Source organism: Pipistrellus kuhlii, unplaced genomic scaffold (assembly GCF_014108245.1).
Source record: "Pipistrellus kuhlii isolate mPipKuh1 unplaced genomic scaffold, mPipKuh1.p scaffold_m20_p_1, whole genome shotgun sequence".
Classification (NCBI taxonomy): Eukaryota; Metazoa; Chordata; class Mammalia; order Chiroptera; family Vespertilionidae; genus Pipistrellus; species Pipistrellus kuhlii.
Genome location: NW_023425404.1, coordinates 30,802,269 through 30,829,093, shown reverse-complemented (window position 1 = coordinate 30,829,093; position 26,825 = coordinate 30,802,269). Strand labels below are relative to the sequence as shown.

General features: G+C 52.1%; 1 protein-coding gene across 1 annotated transcript in view; it reads left to right on the top strand.

Moving 5' to 3' along the window:
- The window catches only part of CORO2B (coronin 2B), a 133,918-nt gene that overhangs the window by 53,745 nt on the left and 53,348 nt on the right, over window positions 1-26,825 (top strand). Inside the window, exon 2 of the mRNA XM_036437680.2 lies at window positions 11,386-11,586. Coding sequence (XP_036293573.1) covers window positions 11,386-11,586 — 201 coding nt within the window. The remainder of the gene's footprint in view (window positions 1-11,385; window positions 11,587-26,825) is intronic.

Here is a 26,825-nt window from a genome sequence, read left to right as displayed (position 1 = left end):
TTTCGTGTCAGGACCACATGTAGGACAAGTTGGGCCTCGGGGAGGAAGCGGGGGAGAGGCAGGCGTTTTGTTCCCCGGCTTTTCACCCCGGTTGAATCTGACAAGTGGTAACTCATCCTGCAGATCCCGTAAGGGGCGGACAAGGTGTGCGCTCTGGGAGCACCAAGGGAGCTTTGGAGGCTTTGAGGGGGAAGACAGTCGCTGCTTCTTATTCCTGTCCTCTTATTCCTTCACTCATTCGTGTATTTAATAACTATTTGTCAGTGCTGTATTAACTAATGGGAAGCCCTGGAAAAAGGAAGAAGAATGAGACCCTGTCTCTGCCCTCAAGAGCATCCAGTATGGTTGGCAGTGAGCACAGGAAGCAGAGATCCTGGGTCGGATCTGAGTTCAGATCCTCGTTCCTCCACCGAAGTGACGTTGGACAAGCCCAGCTGCATCAGCAAATGGGGATAATCGTCATGTCTGTTCCATGGGATTATTATAAGGATTACAGGATGTAATGGCTGTCACATGCTTGGCTCCTACAAGCACAAGCACTTACTAAATGTTGGCTGCTGCTGTTAGTGTGATGAGCCAGGAAGAGGGTCAGATGAGATGATGAGACAGGACTGACTCTGGGGGCTTCCGGAAATACTCCCAGCTCAGGGGCCATCGTGGGAGAGGTGGGAAGCTCTCCTGAAGAGCTCAGAGCGGAGGAGGCCGCAGCCTCCCCTCACGTGCCCAGCCTGCTCAGCAGAGCAGGAAGGCTGTGGGGATTCAGGACGGAAGCCTACTCCGGGAACAGACTTCGTGTCTGGCTGGACTTGCGTTGGGTGACGGACAGAGTGTAGCATCCATGGATGCAGGGTCTGTGTCCTCCCATCAGCAGGTGTCATCCCATGTTCCAACGGGACTTTGTTCATGTCATGTTCATTCCCCCCGGACTTTGATCCCCGAGAGCATGAGGGAGGCAGGATGGAGCTGGGCAGAGGGGAGGAATCCCCATTTCATGGTTGAGAAGGCTGAGGGACTTTTCCGGGGGGCTCTGTGTGTTGGCAAGAGAGCTGGCCTGGAACTTGGGCATGCAACACATGCTCAGGGAGGAGAGAAAGTCATGGGAGTGACTACAGATTATGACCTTCCCTGGTCCCTGTGCCTCTCAGCCAGGAACTCCTAGGTATGGGGGTTCAGTCTGATATTTTTATTCTAGGCTGTGACTTTGGGGGCTAATCAATATTCTCCCAGGACTGCCCAATAGAAGTTGTTTTGCAGGGAAGGAAATGATCTGTAATTTGTGCTGTTGAATATGGTAGCCACCAGTCATGTGTGGCTATTAAACACTAGAAATGTGCTTAATCTGATTATAAGGAACTGAATTGTTGTTGTTGTCTAAAAAAGTACCTTATTAAGATACAGTTTACGTAAAGTGAAACACAGAGATCTTAAGTATACCCTCAGTGTTGATAAACACATACCCCTGTGTAACCTATACTTCTATCAAGATATAAAACATAGAAGAACTGAATTTTTAATTTGATGTAACTTTAATTAATCAGAATGTAAACAGTCACTAATTTGATGTAACTAGTAGCTAGCAGATGGGATGGTGCACATACTGTTAGGCACATAAGCTAGAGCAGATATTCTCACACGCTGGTGTCCACAGTTACATGCATTTGCAACATGGTCCTCAGAGAATCCTGCTGCACAGCCCAGTGAGGGGGTCACCGGACCAGGGGTCTGGGGGAGGCTGTACCGAGGGGAATGGGAAAGACCACAGAGTGTGTAGCCTCCAATGTCAATCCGTCTGCCTGACTTGATGGCTTCTACCTCTTTTCCTGTCCTATTCCCATTGCCATTTAACTGTAGCCCAAGTACACATTCAGTGCTGCCACATTGGTACCTTGAAATCAGCCATGGTGGGGATATTTTCACCCTGGAAATTGTCAGACACTGCAATCCAGGGTTCCCCACCCCTCCCACAGAATGCTGGTCAGTAACCGTTTGCCAGCACACCACTGCCCTGGGCCCACGGGCAGGTACACTCTTCGAGTGTTGACCGTGTGCCAAGGACTGTTGTAGGCACTGCTGATGGAGCCTCGAATAGAAGGGACAATAGTCTGCCCTCCTGGAGCTGCCAGTCTAGTGGAGGAGAAGGTGCCAGCTAGACAAGTGAAATTATTGGTGTGGTCTATAATGACGTGTGCTTGGGGAAGGTCTCCTTGAGAGGTCACTTCAGAGAAAAGACCCGAAGGAAGTGAGAAGGAACAGCATCCTCACAAGGTGGTGTCACAGATAAAAGGAGTGGACTCTCAGAGAGGTTTGTGGACTCCTCCAGGTGGGCCTGGGTGATGTGGAGCCAGGATGCTAATGTAGGTCCCTTGGCTGCAGAGCCTTCCCTCCTAACCACCCTGTGCTGCTGAGCTGTGAGCTCCGGCCTCGGGCACGGGCGCAGTGAGTCAGCCCTCCATCCTGCTCCACTGCTGCCCTCGGCTGTGCTGTAGGGGTCAAAGAATCCAGAGGCAGGCCTTCAAGGACTTCCTGGATCCCTGGAGGACCAAATCTGGGGGATCCAGCCATCAGAGGCATCTGAAGAGACGTGTGGTCTACCTTCTTTGCTGGGGATTTCTTGAACGGCTACAACATAGTCTCAGAGGTCCTGGAAACTGGTGAGAACTCAGGGTCTGGGGCTAGGCCATGGGATGGCAGAGCTAGATGGTGGGCCTTTTGGGCCAAACCCCTGCTGTGGGAGGAGGAGAGATGTGCGGAGGGCCCATGGCGAGTTGGTGAGTTAGTAGCTGGCCATCTTTCCTCACCGAGGTTTTCAGATCACGTGTCACAGTGTAGTCCCAGGTGCATGGCTTGAAGTCCCAGCTTCCTCCTGGACGTGAACACAGACAGCTCTGACTTTGTCCATTTAGGAGCTCTCTTGCTCAAAGGAGAAGATCCTGTCCCTTCGTTCTGCACAGGAGGAAACTGAAAGAGGCATCGGTAGTTCCTGCCCCGCCTGGCACGCTCCTCGGGGCCCTGGGTGATTCACTCCTGCCCCCTCGTTTGGGAACATGCTCAGTGTCCCTCCTGTGTGCCCAGACCGGGGCTTGGGGACGAGGAGCTGGCTCGGGTGGAGGAGGGCCAGGTGGTCGGCATTGCTCAGGGACCCGGAATGTTCTGGGCGAATTCAGCAGAGATCCTCATGAGAGTATCTGTGTCCTCATGTCCTCCAAGGATTCTAGGATGTAAGGGTGGTTGACACCCACATTCATGGAAGAGGACACTGAGCCTGAAGTAGGAGGGTGACTTGTCCCAGGCCACACAGTTAGTGACCCAAACAGGACGGAACATGCCAGCTTTTCTCTGGCAGCAAATGGACAGGGAGGGGCCCCCATAGAGGCAGGTCTCCGGGGTCCCCCGGCGGACAGCTCTCCGAGGATGCAGTCGTGTGCTCTCCTCTCACCTGAGCCAGAGAAGAGAGAAAAACTGCCCTCAAACATTTTTGTGTTCCAGTTAAGTGACTGGATTTTAGTCATCGTCATCTAGAAACTGCACCCGCTGCCACTGGCCACAATAAATCATTTTCGGCATCGGAGGACAGGCTACAATTTGCCTCCCTGTGGAGTGTGCCTAGTGATTATCTCAGAAGAGAGATCTGCCAGCCTCCGTTTCTTAAGGGGCTTAAGGGCCATCCAGCTGCAAAATGAATACTTCTTCCTCCGGGCCCTCCCACTCCTGGAGGGAGAGTGATCTGCTCAAAGGGAATTTCCCAGGAGTGGGCCCAGATGCTGCACACATCTGGAGGCCAGAGCCCCTCCCTCCCTTCCCCTGACCCTTGGCCCAGCCCCCTCCTCCTCCAGGCAGAGCCTGGCTTTCCCAAGTAAACACTCAGTTGAGGTCAGAGCTTCTCCCTTCCAGGAGAAGGGGAGAGGGTGGAACAAGTATATGGCAAGCACCCACCCTGGGCCAGACACCTCATCAGGCAGATTGCATTCGGCCACTTCATTGCATCCAGTGAGCTGGGTGACATTGTTCCCATTTTACAGATAAAAAAACTGATGCTCAGACAGGCTGAGTAACTAGTCTGAAGTCACACAGCTAACAAATGACAGAGGCAAGATAGAAACCTATGGAGTCTTTTTGACTCTCAAAACCCCACCGGCTGTACAGTTTTTTTTACACTTTTGTGCATTGCCCTGTATTATATGGAACATTGTGTGTGTGTGAGGGGGGTGGAGGGGGTATGAGTTCAGGTGGAGAGGCTGAAGGAGGAGAGCAGTGGACTAAAAGTCCGAAGTTCTTGGCTGAAGTCTTGGCTCTGCAACTTTCATAGCTTGGGACTTTCAGCTAGTCTTACAAATCCTCTGACCTCATATTATTATAGTAACGTGTATATTATATGTTTTCAATGGAATTGTAGTATCTGCCCAGTTCTGACCACTGGTCCGCTGGGGGAGATAGACAATGAGGGGGGTGTCTGGAGAGGGTCATGGCTGTAGCTGGGAGAAGTTTGAGGGCAGTTCCGCAGGCACTTGTCCCCTTGCTGATGCTGTGCTGTCAGCGACGAGGGCCTCATCAGCCCCAGCCTGAGCGCCGTACTGAACGCAGAGGCCTCGGTGGCAGGTTGTTCAGAGGAGATGGGGCTGCGTGACCAGAAGGACAAACACTGCAGTCAAAGGCTCGGACCCAGAAGAGGTCATGGAGGAAGGGTGGGGACCAGACCCTTGTCCTGGGGAAAAGGATGGAGCATCATCCTGAAAATGAAACTCAGAACCTCAGCTGAAGTCTTCTGAGGGAGGCTGCACCCACAGCATCTAAGGGACCGGGCACTGGTGCCTGACCTTCACTCTTGCCCTCCCTCTGGACTGAGAGGTTATTAACCAGAGACCCTAGGTGTCTCCTGCCAGACAGGAGTCCTGGACTAGGCCTGGGGTGGCATGGGGTTATACAGGGGCCACCGGGATACAGATGGTTGGATAACTTATCATCTAGTAGCAGGAGAGAGAAAACATACATAACCACAGCTTAAAAGAGGCAGAGCATTCATCCGCTCTGTGGGATGCCCTAGGAGGAGAGAGCAACTGCCCTAATGGCCATTGTCAGTCAGGGTCACAGCAAACCAGCCAGGCAGGCATTGTGGTCCCTGCTTTACAGAAGGGGCTGGTCCCTGGCCAGGGTGGCAGAACCAGGGTCTCTTCCAGGCACTTGGCTCCCTATGCTCCTCTCTGTCTCAACACCGTGTTTTGCATAAAGCAGAGGCGCTCTATCACCTGTGGGCGGGAAGGCCCTCTGGGTCCATCCGTTGTTCCACTTAACCCTTAACGAGAGGTCACCCTCCTGAATCTCTGCTCCCTCCAGGGCTGGGAAGCTCATTATCTATCGAGGCAGCTGCCTTTCCATCTCAGGCAGCTCTGACCACTGAGTAAGTCCTTCCTTTCGGGAAGCTCAAATGTGCCTCCATTTTGTCCTGAAAAGTTGAGAGAGTGACTGGCCTCACTTGACTAGCTGAGGGAATCCACCGGGATGTGAGCTGGGTTTGGGAGCAAGGGCAAAGGGCAAAGGGCAAAAGGCCAGATTGCCGGGTCACCTCTTGGTTGCCCCCTCTGATTCCCCTCTGAGGCCTTGCAGCTCCTCTAGCCTGGCCTCAGCACGGCCTCCTCCCTCGGCAGAGTCAGGCGGAGCCTCTCCGCTCCCTGCCTGCACCCCCGTGCGTCTGACCTCAGAGTGAAGTCAGCCCCTTAGGAACCGCGGGTGGGACAGTCACACCGCCCTGCCGACGTCCCTCTTTGGCCACTTCTGTGCCAGGAGCTGGCCTGGTCTTCTAGCCTCTGTCCACCCCCCCCCCAAAACAGCCTTGGCACTGCCTGCCAGCCCTCATGGTCGCTAGCCCTGCCAGGTGTGTGCTCGGACGTTTCCTCTGTCCCCACCTCCCAGCCTCACCCCCAGCAAAACTGATGGACAACGAAGTGTCTTCAGCCTGCACGCAAGGCTCTGCACCCAACTCCTGGAGTTTCTGGGCAATAGAGGAATGATTTCAAAGATGCCGTCAAGCAACATGAGACAGATTGCTGGAACATTTTCTAATTGACTTCGTGTCTTTAAAAAGTCAATGTCCCTTTAAAATACATATCTGTAATAATATGGGAGTGTTCTAGATTTAAAGGAGGCAAAAGAGAGATCACAACCAAATGAAACACGCGGGAGCCATGTGGCTCCCCTCCCGAGTTCAAAAGATGGACTAGCTGTAAAAGGCATTTTGGAGAATTTTGAACATGAGCCAGGTATTAGATCGTATCAAGGAAAATGTTAATTTTCTTAGATGTGGTCATCATGACGTGTGCTAATTAGGAAATTGTCCTTTGTAGGAAATGCATGCTATGCAATAGGGGGTAGCAGTCATGATGTTTGCAACTTCCTTTTAAAGGATTCCATAAAGGAAAAAGAAAAAAAGAAGTACACACACACACAAACACACACACACACACACAAGCATGGCAAAATGATAACTCACCTAGATGGTGTTTACTTCCGCATGTTGAAATAAAAAGTTGGAGCAAACAGCATGCACTGCAGAGTCAGAAAGAACAGGTTAAAATCAGCCCTGTGCTTGCTGACTGAGCGTGGCCCAGTCTGTCTCCCACCGTAGACCAGCACCCTGTAGTGTCCTGGTGGTGGGTTCTGAGACCAACCAGGGTGTGCACATTGCCTGGTGCTCTCTGAGAGCAGGTGAGGGACCCCTCCTCCAGGAAGCCCTCCTGCCCCCCCCTCCCCCGCCTTCCTGGATCTCTCATTCCTGTAACCCTACAGTTTGCTTGCCACCCAGTGTCTGTTGAATGATGCTTGTGGTGCTGCTGGGGCACCTCTCACTAGAAAGGGCTCACGGGAGCAGCAGTGATCGTTTCTCCTGAACGGGACCTTGCACCTAAATTATCTCATTTTTATCCTTCAAACAACCACACAGACTTAGAAATTATGGGTCTCATTTTAGAAATGGAGCACCTGGTACGCAGAGAGGCAAACTGTCTTCCTCAAGGTGAGCAGGAGTGGATGGAAAGCAGATCTACAGGGCCCCAGAGTCCCTCGGGCCCTGCCGTGCCCCTGCAGTGAGGTCCTGGGGGGAAGCTGCAGGCTCAGTGAGGAAAAACCATCGGTAAGCAAGGGCCCAGCCTCCACCCAGCATCCTTCCAAAGGCCCAGCACAGAGAATCTCCATGGAGATCCAGCCGGTCTACCAGCCAGTGGGGAGAGGCCAGTGCCAGGCTTGCTGAGGACAAAGCCCATGGAAAGACACTCTCCACTTTTCCCAGGAAGCAAGCCTGTGTTCGCCTAGAATCTACTGGGCGGGGAGAGCCTTCCCCAGGAGACATACTCACTGAAGAACATGGCAGCTGAGGGCAGGCCCCCAGCCTGAGGCCTCTGCGTCCCTCCCGTCTCCCCCCCCCCCCCCCGCCCCCAATGCAACATCCAGCTCAGAACTGCTGGCTGGGCTGTGGGGGGGCAACATGAATGTGTTCAAAAATGTGAGTGTGCCCACTGGGAGCCCAGGCCACCAATGCCTCTTGGCTGTACCCGCAGGAATGGGAGCTAGGGGGACAGGCAACGAGAGGGAAGAAAGGGCAGGGAGTGGGCCAACATGGAAAGAACCGGGGAACAATAGGAAGGAGAAGGGGTGGAGGAGAGGTGGAGGAGGAAGAAGTGAAGTCAGATGTGCAAATAGACGCAGGTGGCTGGCTACTGCAAGCTCCCCCCCACCCTTCCACCCCCCACTCCCACACACAGGAAAACTTGCATGTAGTGCAGAGAGTGTGGCCAGCCCTCCTGTCCCAGGAGTTCCGGAATAACACGTTTCCCAGGAGGCCCGGCCATGGTGGATGCAGGCTGGGACTGAGGCCTGGGCTCAGACATGGCCCTTCAGCCTATAAGGCTCTGGAGTGTTTGCAATGGACACTTGTGTGTGTGTGTGTGTGTGTGTGTGTGTGTGTGTGTGTGTGTGTGTGAGGAACACACGCTTTACACAGTGCCCAGCCGGCTTATCCTGCCTCCTATTCTGCTCTATTTAGTGAGCATCCAGAGGTTTGCCAGGCCCGTGCTGTGAGCATGGCAACTTGGCATTGACTCGTCCACGCAATTGGAGGCAGTAGGGATTCTGGCCTCCCTTATAGCACTTCTTTTAGCCTGGCTGGTTTGGCTCAGTGATTACAGCATTGGCCTGTGGACTGAAGGATCTTGGATTTGATTCTGGTCAAGGGCGTGTGCCTTGGTTACAGGCTCTGTCCCTGGCCCCAGTCGTGTGGGAGGTAACTACCCTGTTTCCCCGAAAATAAGACAGTGTCGTATATTAATTTTTGCTCCCAAAGATGCGCTAGGTCTTATTTTCAGGGGATGTCTTATTTTTCCATGAAGAATAATACGGTACACATTTATTGTTAAATGAAAATAAAGGAAATTTATTATCTGTATACGGTACGGTAGTACGGTAGTTGTCAACACAAACCAGACAAACTGAATCCTACAGTATCAAGAATTTACTCATTTATTCAATGACAACCATGTCATCATCTTCTGGAACATCGTCATAACAACCCAATTCCTGAATTTCCTGGTGAATTTCTTGTGACTCCATTTCTTTCAGAATCAGTGGACCAAATCTCTCATGTTTAGCCTAGGGGGTCCTTATTTTGGGGGGATGCCTTATATTTCATTCAGAAGGAAACCTGTAAGTAGGTCTTATTTTCAGAGGATGTCTTATTTTCGGGGAAACACGGTAGCTGTGCAAGGGCTCTGAGGGGGTGGAGTCAGGGTGAGTTGGGAAAGGGAAGGCTGAGCTGGGCAGAGAAGAGGGGCGAAGGCATTCCAGGCCAGAACTGCACCAGCAAGTAACAGGAGGTTGAAATGAGCAATATGGCCACCTCCGTTCTCTTCCCTGGAAGCTCGGGACTCTCTGCCTGGAAGAGACCGAGCCATTTCCAGCACTTCCTTATCAGATTGAATCTTTGCTGGGCCCATGTACCCAGACTATTTCATACTGTTTTTTCTTTGAAGTGATTCATTATTTTTAAACGTAGCCTCATTAATAATAGTATCTGTGAAATCATGGATTTGGCAGGCACGTTATATTTCTTAGTGCAAATTAAAATAAACACATAACGACTACAATTAAGAACTTCACCCCTGGCCCAGCTGGTGTAGCTCAGCGGTGGAGTGTTGAGCCAGGAAGCAGGAGGCCACGGGTTCAATTCCCGGTCAGGACGCCTGCCTGGGTTCAGGCTCGATGCCCTGTGCGGGGCAGGCAGGAGGCAGCCAATTGATGATGTTTCTCTCTCATCGATGTTTCTACATCTCTATCCTTCTCCCTTCCTCTCTTTCTAAAAAAATCAATAAAAACATGTAGTTTTAAAAACCTTTCATCTCTGTGCTATGGAAAGGCCCCTGAGACTCCACTCTGGGAAGCGCTGATGCAATCCTGGTGCGGAGTCAGATACACGAGAGGAAGGGGCCTGCCTGAGCTCACGCGGCCCAGAGTGACCAGCCAGGCCGCTTGCCTCACAGCAGGACTCGTCCTGCGTGGTCCTGGGGAGCGGTCTGCAGGGAGGGGGGCTGCAGCGTGGGCAGAGGCTGGGAGGTAGGGTGGCTGGGGGCGGGGAGAGGGGGGAGAAAGGTGAGGAGCCTCCCTGTGCTTCTCCGCATGGGCTCTGACCTCCTTCCTCCAGGAAAGGGGCCTCTGTGCCCGAGCTCCGGGCCTGATTTGAAGCAAATGCAAAGTGTTGTTTTCAGGCAGATCCCAGAGTCGGTTTCCTGGTTCCGTGGCTGTGTGTCCTTCTGTTCTCCTCTCCTTGGAAACTTCCTGGGAAGCCGTGAGCCTTCCCCTTTCCGTCCTGAGACCGGGTGAGAGGCTCAGGGCGCATCAGGCGGTTTGGCAGGAAAGGAAGGCGATGGACAATGGTACAGCCAGGCTGGAAGTGTGTTCCCCTTACAGAGCATTTATTGCGCTCCCGCTGCCCGTCAGGCCCCGGGCTGGGTGCTCACTTGGGGCTCCTCCTGCTTGGATGTGTAGCTGCCAGGGGTTCCCCTGTGACAGCATCCATTTGTAGGGTCCCCCATAGCGGGAGCCATCCTACAGTGAGGCCGGACTCCATTGCGGGCAGCCCGGGCGGTCCTCACTCGCACGCAGCACGGGACAGGGTGCGCTGGGAACCAGCTGGTCAGTTGATGTTGGTTGGTTGGTTGGAACCTGTGTCATGGATGGTGGGCACCACTCCCCTCTCCAGAACAGGGGCTCCTAAACTTCCATCTCACTGCAGGGAGCTGGTAAGCATGGTCATTTCTGGGCCGCATCCTCCAAATATTAAATTCCGTAGGTCTGGACTGGGACCCAGGAATACGCATTTCTAACAGATAACATGGGAGGGAGGCTCAGCATCCTCCCCATCCCAGGTGATTTTGATACAGCAAAACCATGCCTAGCTGCTGAAACCGGTTTGGCTCAGTGGATAGAGCGTCGGCCTCGGGACTGAAAGGTCCCAGGTTCGATTCCGGTCAAGGGCATGTACCTTGGTTGTGAGCACATCCCCAGTAAGGGGTGTGCAGGAGGCAGCTGGTTGATGTTTCTCTCTCATTGACGTTTCTAGCTCTCTATCTCTCTCCCTTCCTCTCTGTAAAAATATCAATAGAATATATATTTTTTTTAAATCAATAAAATATATTTAAAAAAACAACCCCCCTCTCCCCCCAAAACCATGCATAGCAGTCTGCCATGGCGGGAAGTCTGCGGTTTCCAGCCAGGAGAACTGTGTTCCTGGTCCAACTCCTTAGCTGGATCACCTTGGTCAGGCCGCTTCCCCCGTCTGTGCCTGGCGGGGACAGTGATGATGACACGTGGGTCATTTCTGAGGGGGCACTTGTGGCTTAGGAGCTGAGAGAATCAGAGGCGGAGAGGATAACGGGCGGCTATTCAGATAGAGGGCCCCTTGCCATGGGCAGCATTCTCCCTGCGATCGCCCAGCCTCCCGGCCTGCACCTCCCGTGCTGATGGAGCAGTTTCTGGCTCACAGAGGCAGCGCGTACTGGTTGTTGGGTGGAGTGTCTGCTCTATCTCCTGGCACGTCCCTCGGCAGAGAAAGGACGCTCATCCTCTCTGGCAGGTGGGATGGGTGTGTGTGCTGAGAGCAGGAAGTGTGTGAATACCCTCAGCCAGTCTTCGCGCGTGGAGTCCTTTATTTAAAAAGTAAGCCCTCTAGCACAGGGTCCGGCGCACAGTCCCGGAGGTGCCTTCCCCTCTCCCTGTCCTGAGGGCAGCACAGGGCTGGGCCGCCCCCTGCCTGCCTGGGAAGCAGCTTCTCTCCTCCGGCGTCCGGCCCAGGGCCTTCGGGGAGCAGTGGCCAGCCTGACCCTCGCCTCTCCCGGCCCCTCACAGATGTCCTGGCGTCCGCAGTACCGAAGCTCCAAGTTCCGGAACGTGTACGGGAAGGTGGCCAACCGGGAGCACTGCTTCGATGGGATCCCCATCACCAAGAACGTGCACGACAACCACTTCTGTGCTGTCAACGCCCGCTTCCTGGCCATCGTCACCGAGAGCGCCGGAGGCGGCTCCTTCCTCGTCATCCCCCTGGAGCAGGTAGGTGCCCGCGGCAGCCTGGGGTGGAGGGAAGCCCTCTGGTCACTGCTGGGCGGCCGCCCCTATTTCTCTCTGCACCCCACCCTCCCGCTCCACCTTTCACTTCCTCCTCACGTGCCCGGGGGCTTTGCCTTCCCGGTTTTCCTGAGGTTCACCAGAACAAGCACAGGCTGGCCTCCCGGAGACCTGAGGTCTCTTCCCAGACCTTCCCCAAAGGTGTGCACGTGGACAGGTCGCTTTCCTTGGGGTGCCTGGGGTCCTCATTAAACTGATGAACAAAAAGATAGATATATAGAGACATTAAAGCAACAAGCAGACTGTCAAATTACAGCGGGCAAGGTAAGGAGATTTGGGGGAACTAAGAGAGCAACCAAAGGACTTGTAAGCATGCATATAAGCATAACCAATGGACACAAAACTCTGGGGAGGGAGGGCATGTATGGGAGGGGGGGGTTGGTAAGGTATGTACATATATATAATACCTTAATTAAAAAAATGAGAGAGAAAAAAGTAAAAAATAAACTGAGGGATTGGACCCTCTGATCGCCTAGGGCAGGTCCAGTTCCGCCATTCCGCGCCCTGGACTGGGAGCTGGGAGGAAGACTCAGCCGTGGGCACACGGGGCATCTGCGAACAACGGCAAACTCAGAAAACAAGCCGAACCATCGTGCGCTCTCCGCTGAGCGCCGCTGTGCTTTCCCTTCTCCCCCACCCCCCACCTCCCAGCTACAGGTTCCCCCCTCGGTGGCTGCCTTCGGGAATATAGCTAATTGGTCGGCAAAGCCTACATTCTGAAGCTCCGCCATCCAGGCCGAGGCCCCAGAGGCCCCGGGGCAGCCACATGCCTCAGGAAAAGCGCTAGCTGTCAGTCCTGCTTGTTTCTGGCTGAGCGCTCCCTTCCCCGCTCCCGCCCTCGCCAAACTGCTCAGGGTGGGGTGGGCCTGAGGAGCCTTGGTTCTTGCAATTCTCATCAGCTGCTGGGGGAGGCCGGCTGCTGGGAGAGGCCTGCTCTTTGCAGCCTCTCCTACTCATGGTGGGGGAGCACGGATCTGGAGGAGACGGACCAGATCCTCCCTTCCTCCAAAGGGGGCTGCTGCAGTGACTGAGGACAGAGCCCCAGGCATGGACGGACGGGTGCAATTGGTCTGGATTCTAGTTGGGCTCTGCCACTTGCCGGCCGTATGACTGGCCTCAGGTGTCACTTGACCTCTTTGCACTGTATTTTTCTGTAACGGTACAGGGGGGATCCTAAATTCTCCCCGCTGACACCCGAGATGTTGGTGTGGCGTGGGATACTGGACATGAAAACTCGTGAACCACACTGCACATTTAAGATGTGTTGCTGCCTTCTTGGGTTGCGGATGTCTTCAGCGGCTCTAACACGTTCTAAAGGGCTCTGAAGTGCAGCTTGCTGCCCCTCCCTAACCAGATGGCTCAGATATCTGACTCCCTCAGGGACTAGCTCAGCGCCCACCCCCCCACCCCCACCCCCCACCCCCATTTGCAGGTCCCCAGCAAAGTTTATAGGGGGCTCCAGCGCATTGCCGGGCCCCGGCCATACCCCACTTGATGGCTTGCAAAGGCCAATAGTCACTGCCTCACATTATAACAAAACGTTATTTCCAGGTGGATTGAACATTTAAAGAAAAGGGAAAGCAGCAAGTATGTTAGAGGAAAATGGAGAGCATTGTAGATATCATACAACGAGGCAAGACTCTCTGAGGCAAGATAAGAACCCCCAAGCCATAAAGGAAGTCATGCATAGAGTAGAATACATTTTTTTAAAAAGGTAAATTTTCTGTACTACAATGATTCATGCAAGCAGAATTAGGGACAAACCACACAGTTGAGTACAATCATTAAAATATATCACAGACAAAAGATTCATGTCCAGAATATATAAGGGTTCCAGAGAAATCAATAAGAAAAAGGGCCTAATGGAAAATGGGTGGAGGATATGAGTGAGCAATTCTCAGAAGACAAATAGGAAACCTGCTAAATAGGAAAATATTTAAAAGGGCAGTGGTCTTTGGTATTGCCAGCGTTGCGAGAGAGCAGGCACTCTTGGTGTATAACATGGTAAGAGGCAAATGGAAACAACTTGGCAACACGAATTAACACTTAAAGGCGTATGCCACTGGTCTAGCAATTCCACTTCTAGGAATCCATCCCTCAGAAATATTCCCCGGTAATGTTTGTAGCATTTTTTAGTACTTGACATTTTTTTTTTTTTTTAAAGAAAGCACCAACTTTTTATTATTTCCAACAAAAATAAAATTCCTCTCTCAAATTGCGTAAAAGTGTCTAAATTCTTCAGCTCCCTTTCTGGAAATAGCACCAGAGTTTTATGCTGTCAGTAGCACCGGTCTAGCATATGATCAGATTTTGTAAACTCTCCCACTGTTCATGGAGAGTTCACAAGGAGTATTTCTTCCCCTATAGAAGAAATCTGTACACCTACATAGATGGTCCGTCCACACATAGCTTTTGACTTCATTCGTTCACATTCTCTGATACCTTTTGTGTAATTTGATTAATAGTGGGCTGAGAGTGCTGGCTCACACTGTCAGTTGGGGGTCTGTTCTTTTCTTTCTTTTCATGAACTTGTCACCTTACCTAAGCACGCCATGATCTGTGCAGCTCTTTTATGATAGTGAAAAATGGAGACAGCCTGCAGGTCTGTCCGTAAGGAAATGAGAGGACAGATCAGGGGCAGCCACACAGAAGGACACCGTGCCGTCATTGAGACGGATGCTGTAGGGCAGCCCTTCTCAAGGGTTCAGCCTTGGAATCATCCAACTCTCTAAAAAATGATTGCTTCTGCTTATCGGGTCCCTGTGTCTATCAATATTTAGCATATCTATATATATAAAAAGCCAGTGACTGTAACAGCCATAACAACCAGTCGCTATGATGCCCACTGTGGCCAGCAAACTGGCCCAATCAGGGGATGGGGCTGGCCAGCCAACATCGCAGCCCCTCCCCACTGCCGACCTGCCCCTGATTGAACTCTTCCACCCAATCAAGAGCGGACAAACACTTCCTCCCTTACCCCCCCATCCCTGCCAGCCCCAACCCCATCAGCCAGCCCCACTGGGATGGGCCCAAAGCACCTCCCCCTGGCCACCCCTGATGGCACCCCCCAACCCCAATTGGGGGTGGGCTGGCCAGCCAACCTTCTGCAGCCCCTCCCGCTGGCCAGCCCCACCCCTGATCACCTTCTCCACCCCAATAGAGGGCAGGGCCAGCCAGCCAATCTCCTAAAGCCCCTCCCCTTGGCCAGCCCCACCCCATATTGGCCCCCGCAACCCCAATCAGGGGCACCTTCCCATGGCCCCTCCTTCAAGCCACTGGCCCTCAATCAGCAACTCTCACTCCACTCAGGGGTGGGGCCGGTGGGCCCACTGCCCACAGCCCTTCCCAATGGTCAGTCCCACCCCAACCTCAATCAGGGGTAAGGTCCACTGTCCAATCTCCCCTTCCTCCAGCTAGCTTCTTCCTCCAGCTGGCCTGGCTCTGATCAGCCCTGATTAGGTCAGGTTAGCCAGCCAACCTCCTGTCATCTCCTCCTCCCGACAGGCCCAGTCCTGATCCGCCCCAATTGGGGCCAGGCTGGCCAGACCCCACCCGTGCACAAATTCATGCACTGGGCCTCTAGTTTAAAATAAAAACAAAAGAACTTCAAAACTATGCATGTTAATTTACTTAACATAACAACAATAAAACAATCTCATGCTCTCCAAAAAAGCACATATCTTTATGAGGAAAATGTATTTTCCAAAACAAACAAAATTAATGAGAAGAATGGCATTGTTTTACACGTTTGTAAATCTCTTAGTCTAAGAGACAATCGGGACTTGTGTATGCACTTCTGCATTCGCCTGTTGTGACATCACACATCACACAGCCTCTGAAAGACACCCCCCGCTGCCCCCGTGCAGTCCTCTGAGCAGAGTGAAAAGGCAGCTCATGTCCTGCAAGTAGTTCTAACCCAGCAGAAGCCCTGAAACGTCCTGGCGATCCCAGAGGCCCCAGACCAGACTTTGAGAACCACTGGTGCAGAGGATATTTAATGAGAGAAAACTTGTTTTAAGTTAAAACAAAACAAAACACACAACATAGTAAATGCTTAAAATATCCTATTTAAAAATATCTATGTATCCATCTACTGGTCTGAAAAAGACTAGGAGAATATACACCTAATAGTAAAAGTAGCTATCTTTGAATATTAGGAGCATGAATGCTCTTTTATTGTCTTTGTTTTCCATAATAATATTTTCTAAATTTTTCTTAGATGAACATTTAATGTTTTGTACTTTTTTTTGGGGGGGGGGGGGGGGGTCCTAATAAAAGCAGTTTGCTGATGTGAAGAGGGAGCCACACAGCCCGAAGCTGGCTCCTGTGCAGCATTTTCTTCTGTATGTTGTAAATGTTTTCTCCCAGAGTAACATTTGCTGAAGAAAATGCAAATTTAATCCATAGTGAAGGCATGGGGTGGGGGTGGGGTGATGGCTGGCTGGGAGGATGAGGCAGCTTCTAGATCTGAGTGGTTCATTTAGTTTGAGCCAGGACTCCAGCTTCTGTGGAGCAGGGTCCCATCCCCCAAAGAGGGACTGCTTGGATTCAGGGCCAACTCCCCCTTCCCCTGCTGCCTGGACCAAGACCGTCAGTCTCCTGCCCCCTGTGGTGGGAGCTGGGTCTGCAGGCAAGGGCCTGGCTGCTGGGCGTGGGGAGGTAGGGCTAATAAACAACAACAGCACTAATGCTGAATTCAGAAACATCTCATTATCTCAGCAGAGATGAGCTGTTTCACGCTGGTCGATTTTCTGGGAAGAACGTTATATTGTGTTAGCTCCAGGTTTCCCCCCTCAGTTTGATAGAACTCCCTCTAAAAAACCAGTTTCCTGTGCAATTCAATACAAGCACAGAAGAGGTATGGGCTGTTTCTTGATGAACCCTAATCATCGCTTGCAGCGTTAACGAGGAGCTGTGAATTCGTGTGGCACACTGTCCCTCCCTCCATTGTCCCTGTAATGGCTCCAGACTGTTGTCCTGAGCAACTAAAAGGCCACAGAACATTGTTTGTTGTCGATCTTTTCAGAATCCTTTTCCTTGTATTGTCAGTGTCCTAGTTCCTTCCTTGGTTCTCTAGAGGTTTGGGCCAGATGAGACCAGTATGAGCCGGGGACCCCCAAATTCCTGAGACTTCCGAGAGAGGCTCCTACTCCTTCAGGAAGTGTTTCTCCCTTTGTTCCAGTTGGCCCGAGAGTTCAATATTTGCGAGTAAAAACTGCTCTCCAGGGTAGGAAGCCCTGGCCCCAGCAACCCCAGACAATGATGCCTTGCCATTGTACAGCACTCAGGTCCAACAAACTCTGTCAGTCCTCCCAGGGAGGTAGGTAGAACCATCCCCATTTTACAGGTGGGGAGACTGAGGCTACAGAAAGGGTCATGCAGTTGGTCAGTGCAGGAGCTGGCCCTGAAGTCAGCTCTCTTGTTTCGGAACCCATGACTCTTTCCACGGCCCAGGTTGCTGGTGAAGAAGTTCTGGCTGGCAGAGCTCGGAGCGGTGGGTTTGTCCTCTCTGGCTCTTGTTCGGGCTGCTGTTGTGAGGGCCAGAGCTTGGTTCTCCCTTGTTAGCATTCAGCCACCAGCTCGCTCGCGCGCTCTCTCTCTCTCTCTCTCTCTCTCTCTCTCTCTCTCTCTGGAGTGGAATGTTAAGCTGCAGATGGGGGAGCAATCAGCACCCTGACTGCCTGGCACAGCTGGAGTGGCCTTATGAATATTCCAGAGACCAGGCACTGTGCCCAGCCTGATGAACCACTCGGGCCTCCCCAGGGGCACCGCCCCTTTCCCCCACACTCCACCAGGGCTGCCCGATCCAGGCCCAAGAAGCCCAAAGCTGGCAGCACAGCCTTGCATGCCCAAGCTCCACTGCCCAAGGAGACCACTGAAGACAGCTCCCTGGCCCCCTCCCTGGCACCTGCTCGGAGAGAGAGAAGCCTGGCTTGCACATCAGGAGTCTGAGCCCTCCCAGCAGCCCTCAGCCGTGGCTGTGGAATCACCTAGGCCCAACACATCTGCTGTCTTTGAATCTCACCTCCAGTCCCATGTTGAAAGTACAGTTAGTTCCTCTCCCCATTTTACAGATGAAGAAACAGAGATTTGAAGAAGTCACATCTCCATGGCACACAAATGGCAGGATTTCAACCCAGGCACAGAGGACCCAAGCAGCATCAGGCCTGGTCTCAGAGGCCCAGGCGTATCCCATTGGCAGGCTGGCCAGGCGGGTGGGAATTCCCCCAGAAGGTCCTGTCCCACATTCAATAACAGCCTTGCATGCCCAACCTCCACTGCCCAAGGGACAGCTCCCTGGTCCCCTCCCTGACACCTGCTCGGAGAGAGAGAAGCCTGGCTTGCACATCAGGAGTCTGAGCTCTCCCAGCAGCCCTCAGCCGTGGCTGTGGAATCACCTAGGCCCAACCATGGTGTGTAGAGGGAGCGAGTGAACGTGTCCATCTTAACTTCCCTTGCAAGCAGCTTAACGGGTAGGGGACTAATACCTTCTTAAAAGGTAGGGCATTAATACCTTCTTCAGAAACTGGACTCCCTGGAGAATTTAGGCTCAGATTTAGCTGCCTAAAATGAAAATAACCCAATCCTAGAATTGGGTGCTGGGTTTGGTCTCCAGGTGGGGGTCACTCCTACCCCCTGTGTAAGCCCTGTGGCCTCGGCCCACCTCATGCCCGCTCAGTCTCTACCTGGTGGCAGAGCATTTTCTCCTCCGTCTTGGGGCTGAGGTGCTGCATCCTCTCCCCCAACCCAAATGGCATGACCTCCTCTTGCTTCATCTCCTGTGCCTGGTGTCCATGGGGGGGAGGCCGGACCAGGCCTGGGCAGTTGCTCCCAGTCTTCATGGCGCTGCAGGGGTGGGTGGTGGAGATGGGATCGGGCAGGAATGGTATCAAAAATCCATAAGCATCTCTGGGGGCAGATCAGAGCCCTGGAGCAGGAGAGTTAGCGAGGAAGTCAGGCTCTAGAAGCAGAGACCTTGCTTGAATCTCTGCCTTGCCGTGTAGTTGCTGTGTGACCTCAGGTGAGTCACTAAACCTTCCTATGCCCTACTTTTTTCTTTTGCAAAATGATGAGGTTGGACCACATGATCTCAGAGTTCAATTTAGTGCTCACATCCTGTTCCCTTTTAGTCAAATATGTCCTCACCAATGTGCTGGGAGTACTATGCAGAATACAAGACTGGCTGCTTCTCATCCTCAAGGCCCAACTCACATGGGGTCAGCTCCACGTCACTTTCCCCATCGCAGCACCTGTCTGAAGGCATTTTGTATCTATTGTTGTTAGAGTACTTTTTATATCCTTCCTTATGTTCTTAGCTCTTAGTCTACCCACCCATCCACCCACCCTCTCCCATCCATCCATCCATCCACCCACCCACCCTCCCATCTATCCCTCTATCCATTTATCCATCCATCCATCTATCCATCCATCCTCCCATCTATCCACCCATCCACCCTCCCATCTATCCCTCCATCCAATTTATTCACCTACCCAGCCACCCACCCAATAAATGTATATTGAGCACCTACTATGTTCTAGTCACAGCTCCAGGGCCCTGTGGGCATGCAGGGCACGGTCCAGTTGGCCACCTTGACTGGACCGAGAGCCCCAGAGAGTGGGGAACATGTCATATTTGTACAGGGCATACAGTAGGCACTCAGCAAGGAAGTCTTGTGCTGGCGTAAGGCCAGGTCCCAGAGGCACTGTGCCCCATCTCCCCACTGGGGTTTTCCCTTTGCCCATCCTGGGATCCCCTCCCCACCTGGCTCCAGGGACAATGTGGTACCCTGCAGGGGTGTCCCAGACTGCGGGGCCCGGGGGAGGGGCTGCATGCTCTCCTTCACATCCTCAGAACAGTATTTCCCCACCCAGCTGCTCTCTCTCTGGAATGGACCCCAGTAGTTGACAAACCAGCAAGCTCTGTGACTCACAGTTTGAGGCCTGATATTAAAAAGGGGGCAGAGGGGATGTGCCCAGCTCAGTGCTGAAAACTGTAATAAAATCAGACTCTTTTTTTGCTCATCCAAAGCCTTTGCTTCCATTCCAGATTTCTGTCCCTCCCCATCACTCCCTACCATCAGCTTGGGGCTCCTCAGTCCTTCTCTGCCCCATAAAAATAGCCCCAAATCTTCGCACCATCTCCCCTCGACGGATACATCTCCCCCTCTCCCGGGGGAAATTCAGGGAGCCTTTTCCAAATTCATTTTTCTGATCTTTCCTCAATGGTTCTTTGTTCTTCAAGCTGCCTTCTGCTTGCTGTGATTTGCATCTCAAAGGCGGTGACAGCCCAAATGTACAGTAAGTGACTTTAGGGAAGGGGGAGAGAGAGAAGTCGCAACTTTATGCCATTTGTCTGAGGCCCGAGATTGACAGCCTCGCTTTGTGCTTTCCCTTTTTTGGAAGAATGTCTGCTTGCTTTTGAGAAAAGTGAAGGCAAGGCCTTCAGCAGCAGGGAAAATGTGGCTTCCTTCCTTTATTTCAAGGGTATGGGGTGGGGAGTTATCTGGATTTGAGGTCCAGGGAGGGACCAGCGCTGAAGCCCTGCTGGTGGGTATGCTGGGAGGTCAAAGAATCCACCCCTCTGCCTCCGGCCAGGGCCTCCACTCGCTGCTCCTTAGTGTCACTCCTCTGATTCCCTGCGGAGCCAGGAAGTCCGGAAAGCTAGGGCTGGGTCACTCGGTCTCTGTGAATTCAGCTGTGGGCCCTGACTCTGCCCATGGGCACCGGCCTGGACCCACACCAGCGTGGCAGTGAGCTTGGACTGCTCTCCATTTTCTTCTGAGGCCCGGAACCTCCCACCCGTTAGCTGTGAAAGCCTGGGCATGGAACCTCTCTGTGCCTCACTCTCTCTGTTTCTAAAGGAACAGTGGTACCTGTTTCTTAGGGGGCCGAGATGATTAAATACGGTGCGTGTTCAGTCAGTAGAAGCTACGTGATGCCAACAGCTTTCCCCATCCCCCTTCCTGGTCCACAAAGGCCCAGAAATGGCCTGAGGGCTTCCCAGCCTGCGGTGGCAAGGGGAGGCATCCTTTTGGCCTTCTTACTGCAGTCTCCACGGCCCACCTGCCTGCAGGGCGAGGCACCCACAGCCCAGTCATTTGTGCTGAAAAGCAAGTGGGGGTGGTGGTCAGGGTATCCCCAGGAGCAGGACTGATGGGACCATACCAGGCTGAGTCCTGGAGGAAAGAGAATTTGGAGGGGGGGGGGGGGGGGGGGGGGGGGGGCTGGACCCGCTTTGCTGCTGATCCTGCACCGCCGAGGCAGCCTGCTTGCTTATCTGGCCCGTCAGGCAGGGATAAAGGAGATAAAGCATGGAACCTTTTACCCGAGTGTTTGGTATACAGCAAGTGCTCAATAAAAGCTATAATGCTTTTGTTTCTATTATTTTAGCTACTAGAGCAAGCTCCCAGTTACTGGGTGGGAAAAGGTGCTGGAAGTTAGGGGCAGGAGCTTTCTGGAATCTACGTAAAAGATGAAATAAAGAGGTGTGGAGACTGGGATGCCAGGACACAGGCTTTTATTGGAGAGAAGGGTACCCCCGCCGGCTGCTTCCGGAGAGAAAGAGGCTGGAAGAAATCCAGGGTCTATTTTAAGGGGATGATAGGGGATGCTTAGGGCACTCAGCGCATGCTGATTGGTGATTAGGGACCTAGGGACTTAGGAAGGGGGCGGGGGCGGGGGCGGGGGAGGGCTTAGGGTATTTGGCAGGTGCTGATTGGTAGTTCAGTGCTCAGGTATGTCTGGCCACAGGTGGGGTTTATGTCTGTCCATCAACTGGAGGAAGGGAGGATCTATCACTACGTGGCTCAGAGCCGAAGCACAGGCCCGTTGTGGGGGCGTGAGTTTGAGATTCTGTGCTGAGCTGGCCTGAAGCTACACAATCCCCACAGTTCATGCCCTCCTCCCCCAGGGCCCCCGTGCCAGTCTGCACGGACACAACTGCCAGATCTGGAGGCGCCAGCCATCACATATTCCCATGTGGTGCCCAGGAGAAACCGTGGCCCCAGAAGACGTGTGTAGCAGCCTGGACGCCATCGTGCCCTTCCCAGGAAGCCTTGCACTCAGATGCCACTTCTCAGAGTCCAAAAATCTGACCTACTAAGGTGTTGGTACTCATGGTGGCTTCCCTTTTCAAGGGATTTGCATTCGGTGAAGGTTAAGGTGAGATTTAAGGAAACCGAAGTCTTGATATCCACAGGAATGTGTTGCTAAGAGTGAAACTGTAGACTGCAGGGAGATCTGTTCCCACAGGGCAGCCGGCCTCACAGCCTGTCCCCTCAGGAGGATGGGGGGATATGCTAATTGACTACCCTACCCTCAAGGGATTCACCTGTCCCCTCAGGCCTGAGGCCCGCAGCTTCAGAAGCTCCCTCCTCTGGTGTCCCTGGACTCCCAACACAAGCAAAAGTGATTCAGGGTACAGGGGGGTGTAGCGAGTGGAATTAAGGTGACTGGCTTGAAATAGCATCTGGGGGGAGGGAGGGGGCAATAGGGCCCTGAGGCCTTGGCCAAGACCCCTCGAATTGGCCTGGCCCATGGCAGCTTCCAGAACAATGAGTATGTGTTTGCTGCCTGAGAAACTCCAGGCCTGACTTAGTCCTAAGGGCACTTGCCTTTTCAGGATGCCCTTCCACATGTCCCTGACCTCAACCCCATCCCAAGGCTCTTAAAGGGCCAGGTCACCTTAATGGAGGTGGGGGTGGGGAGGTCACAGCACTCACAGCCTCTCAAAACAAGAGAGGGCTCTGTGGCACCAGCAAGGCATGGTGCTAGCCTGTCCTCCCCACTTTGCATTCCATTCAGCCAAGACCTTGATTTCAGTTGCTAAGCAACCTAAGTCTTTAAGTGGGTTGTCCCTCAGGTAAACACCGGAGGGGGAAGGCAGGGATGGCAGTGCTCAGGATGCTGCCTTTTAGAGATGGAAACACTGAAATCCAGAGAGGGCAAGAGACTTAGTCAGGGCTGCACAGCTAGTTCGTGCCCCATGTGTCAATCGGCTTGAGCAACAAACCCTTCACAATCCTATCTTCCCCCACAACCCCTGAAAGAGAAGCTATCCCCCCTCCCGCCCAAGCTGCAGCAACACCTTAGGAACGTTCCATAGAGACTTCCATCTCCCAGACAGGGAGGCAGGCTGCCCAGTGATGGGGCACAAAGGGTCTGGGCTGGTCAGTTTGGATTCGAATCCCATCCCCACCATTTACTGGCCATGTGGTTTGGGCAAGTTAGCTAGCTGTGGTGTGCCTCCGTTTCCTCACCTGCAAGACGGGAGAAATGCTAGTCCCAACCCCAAGACTGTTCTGAGGATTCGGTGAAGTGTTAGAGCACGGGAGGATGCCCTGTACAGAGCATGCACATGGGCTCCTCCCCTAGGGCACCAGAGCCTCCCCCCGCCCCCAACCCCCCAGTCTCCCCTCCACCCAACCCCCATTACTTCTTCATGTGGAGGGAGTTCAGCCTCAGTCTTAGTCTTATGAGGTTACAGATACAGTGTAAACGTTTTCAAGCTTTCCTGTTTACCACTGGGTCGCTTTGTCCAAATGAGACAGGTCCTTAACCTTGGAGGGGTGCATAGGCCACTCGGGCTGTCTGGAAAAGCCCACAGATTTCTTCCCGGAGTAAAGTTTTTAAGTTCATAAAATAGAATAAATAACATAACAAAGGAACCAATTCTATTGAAACAGAGTTATCAAAATGCATACCAGAATTATAATACAGTAGTATGTGTGCCTTTATATTAATATACTAGAGGCCCTGTGCATGAAAATTCATGCACTAGAGGGGGTCATCCCTCAGCCCAGCCTGCCCCCTCTCCAGTCCGGAAGCCCTCAGGGGCGACCTGGTGATCAGGGGAAAGTGCTGCCCCATCACACCTCTGCTGCTGCCACTGCCAGCAGCACAAGCCTCAGCCGGCCCTGGTTATCTGAGCCTCGGGCAGCCCTGGGCAGCTGGGGGGACTAGGGGACTCGAAAGGCAGGCACAGCCTTGCTACGTGCTTGCCACCCCAGTAGGGCTGAGGTGGCTGGGCACCACCATCTTTGAGGGCATGGCAGTCAATTAATATATTCTCTCCTTACTGGCTGTGGGAACTGCCATCTTTGAGGGCAGGGCAGTCAATTAGTATATTCTCTCCTTACTGGCTGTGGGAACTGCCATCTTTGAGGGCAGGGCAGTCAATTAGTATATTCTCTCCTTACTGGCTGTGGGAACTGCCATCTTTGAGGGCAGGGCAGTCAATTAGCATATTCCCTCCTTATTAAATAGGATTAAATAGCATCATAAAGTGGAGGACCTAATAAGTCCTGTACTTTCAAAGCCATGAGGAGTGTAAACAATTTTTGACCTCGTGGTACCAGGGTAATGTGATCTGAAAATATCTGTTTTGTCTATTGATGGAAAAATTATAGGATCACCTAATCTTAATATTAAATTTTAGTTAGAGACTAGGAAAATTTTAAATTCAAAATTTAAATTTAAATGTAATTTTTGTTATCCCAGCTCACAGACCTGCAAAAGGGTCTGCAGGCCCAGCTTAAAGACAGACCCCTGAAGCATAACCAGTTAGGCTACTGTGACTTTGCAGAAGGAACGTCTTTGTATCAAATCAGGACAGACAGGACTGCCCTGGCTGCAGCTCGGTGGGAAGGGGGTCATGCAGCCTGCCTGAGCACCCCTCATCCTGCGGGGTGCCCCCAAATCCCAAGCTTGACTGCGAGTGAGGAAGCCCCACTTCTCTGTTTGGTCCTTTGTGACCTGTGGCAGGTCCCTTGGCTTTTCTGGGCCCAGTTTCCCATCTGGAAGAGGTGGTGCGGGACCCGGTGTCCTCTGCGGTCTTGTCCAGCTCTGATGTGCAGGGAGCCTGTGTTTCTCCTCCACCAGAGACAAAGACCTCAGAAGCGTGGCTGGCAGGAGCCCTGGACCAGGGAGCAGGAACAGCTGGGGCCAGGCTGGCTGGCTCCCAATTGTTCGAGGCAGGAGGAGGAGGAGACGCACGGTGCTCTCCAACGTGACAGCTGGGCGAGCCTGGCTGGGGGCCTCAGCCTCGCCTGCCATCTGTGCTCCTTCCTGCCCTCGGCCGCTGGGAGGGGCCAGATAGAGGGTGCTGGTGGGGCCCAAGGCCAGACAGCAACCTGGGGCTGCCCCAGAAAAAGCCATGGAAGTGCCTGGTGCTTAACTCTTTCCATCCTCCCTTTTCCCACCCTGGTCTCAACTGTGTTCTGGAGAGGGAAGGATACCAACCCTGGACCAGTTAGGCTACTGTGACTTTGGGCAAGTTACTTAACCTCTCTGAGCTCCACTTTCCTTCTCTGTCCAATGCACACCAGTCCTGAGACTGCCCCTTGGGATCAGAAAGAGGTTTAAAGGACACAGGGAAGATGAAGTCCTTCCAACACAATGGTGGGCACTTCTCTGCGGACATCCAAGAGGGCTTACCCCCAGGACAACAAAAGCCCCTGGAATTGACATTGAGGCCACGATGAGATCCTGGGCCAAGGTCTGTGAGGGGCTCTTAAGCCCCCAGACACACCGGCTTTGCGCCCATTTTCCCTTGTCCACACTTTTGCTCCAGCTCTTCCCCCTTGTGGACTGCCCTATCTCACCAATGTCCACATATGGAAAATCTTACCCATTTAGAATAACGTCTATTGATAAATAAGTATTTATTTCCAGATAGTAAAACCTTCAGATGGCTTCAGCTTCCAGAGCAATCAAAGAACACATAGTTCAAAGTCTGCCTTTCACATAGCTTCTAGTTACTCAGTTCCTCTACCAGGAGGCAGCCAGTGTTAACAGCTTCTCAAGTGTTTTTCCTGAAATTATATATATATATATTCCTTTATATGCAAAGACAGCACACTGTGCCCATTGTTCTCTCTGTGTCTTGCCTTATTTCATGCAATTACATATATCTTAGAGATCTTTCCACATTAAATACAGAAAGTTTCCTCATCCATTCTCACATTCTCACAACAGTATTCCACTGCTTGGATGCACCATCTTTTGTTGAGCCATAGCTAGAGCCTACTGACAGGCATCTAGATGATTTCCATACTTCCACTGTCACAGACGCTGCCACACAGTATAGCTAAGGACATGCCTTGTGGCACAGATCTGTAGAATAAATTTCTAACTGTTGCACTGATGGTTCAAGAAGTATGTGTTTCCTCCCAGGAAGCAACACACACACACACACACACACACACACACACACACACACACACACACATGAGAATTTCTTCCTGACATTGTAACAGGTTGTTTAATAGGATGCAGAAAGCAATAATTATAAAAACAACTGATAATTGGACTTCATCAAAATAAAACCTGTTGCTCATCAAAACATACCATTAAGAAAGAGAAAAGGCAAACCATAGATATGGGAGCAATATTTGCAATGCATATAGCTGAAAAAGGACTGCTATCCATTATAGGGGAAAAAATTAGGGCAAACCTTAGATGGACATTGCATAAAAGTAAATGTCCAAATGGCCAAGAAACCGATGAAGTGTGGCCACTTCATCAAAGTAGTCCCAGTTAGCATTGTTATTAAGACTGAGGCTGAAAACCGCTTTATGTCTTTAAGGCTCATTTGCACTTCCTTTTTGCGGACTTGTTCATCTGCATGCTGTGCCCATCGTTACTCACTGGGAAAATGCAGGTTAATAGCATGAGTTATTTTACTCACCCACCAGAATGGTCCGACTGGAAAGACCAACATATCAAGTGTTGATAAGGATGAGGAGCAACTGGAACTCTCATCCTTTGTTGGTGGAGGGTAAGATGTTACCGCCTCTTTGAAAGACGGTTCTGAGATGTGTAATAAAGTTAAACAGATGTCGACATTAGGATCAAGCAGTTCCACAAATAAATTTATATCTAAGAAAAATGGGTACATGTATCCACACACACACACAAAAAAAGACTTGTATAAGAATGTTCATAGCAGCTTATGCACAAGCCACTAACTGGAAATAATCTAAACATCCCTCAGCATGATAAACAGATTGTGATAGATTCATAAAATGGAAGAGTACACAGAAGAAAAAATAGTTGTAGAGCCTTGGCCAGTTTTCTCAGTGGTTAGTGTGCCGGCCTGTGGACTGAAGGGTTTGATTCCTGGTCAAAGGCATGTATCTCATTGCAGGTTTGATCCCAGCCCCAGT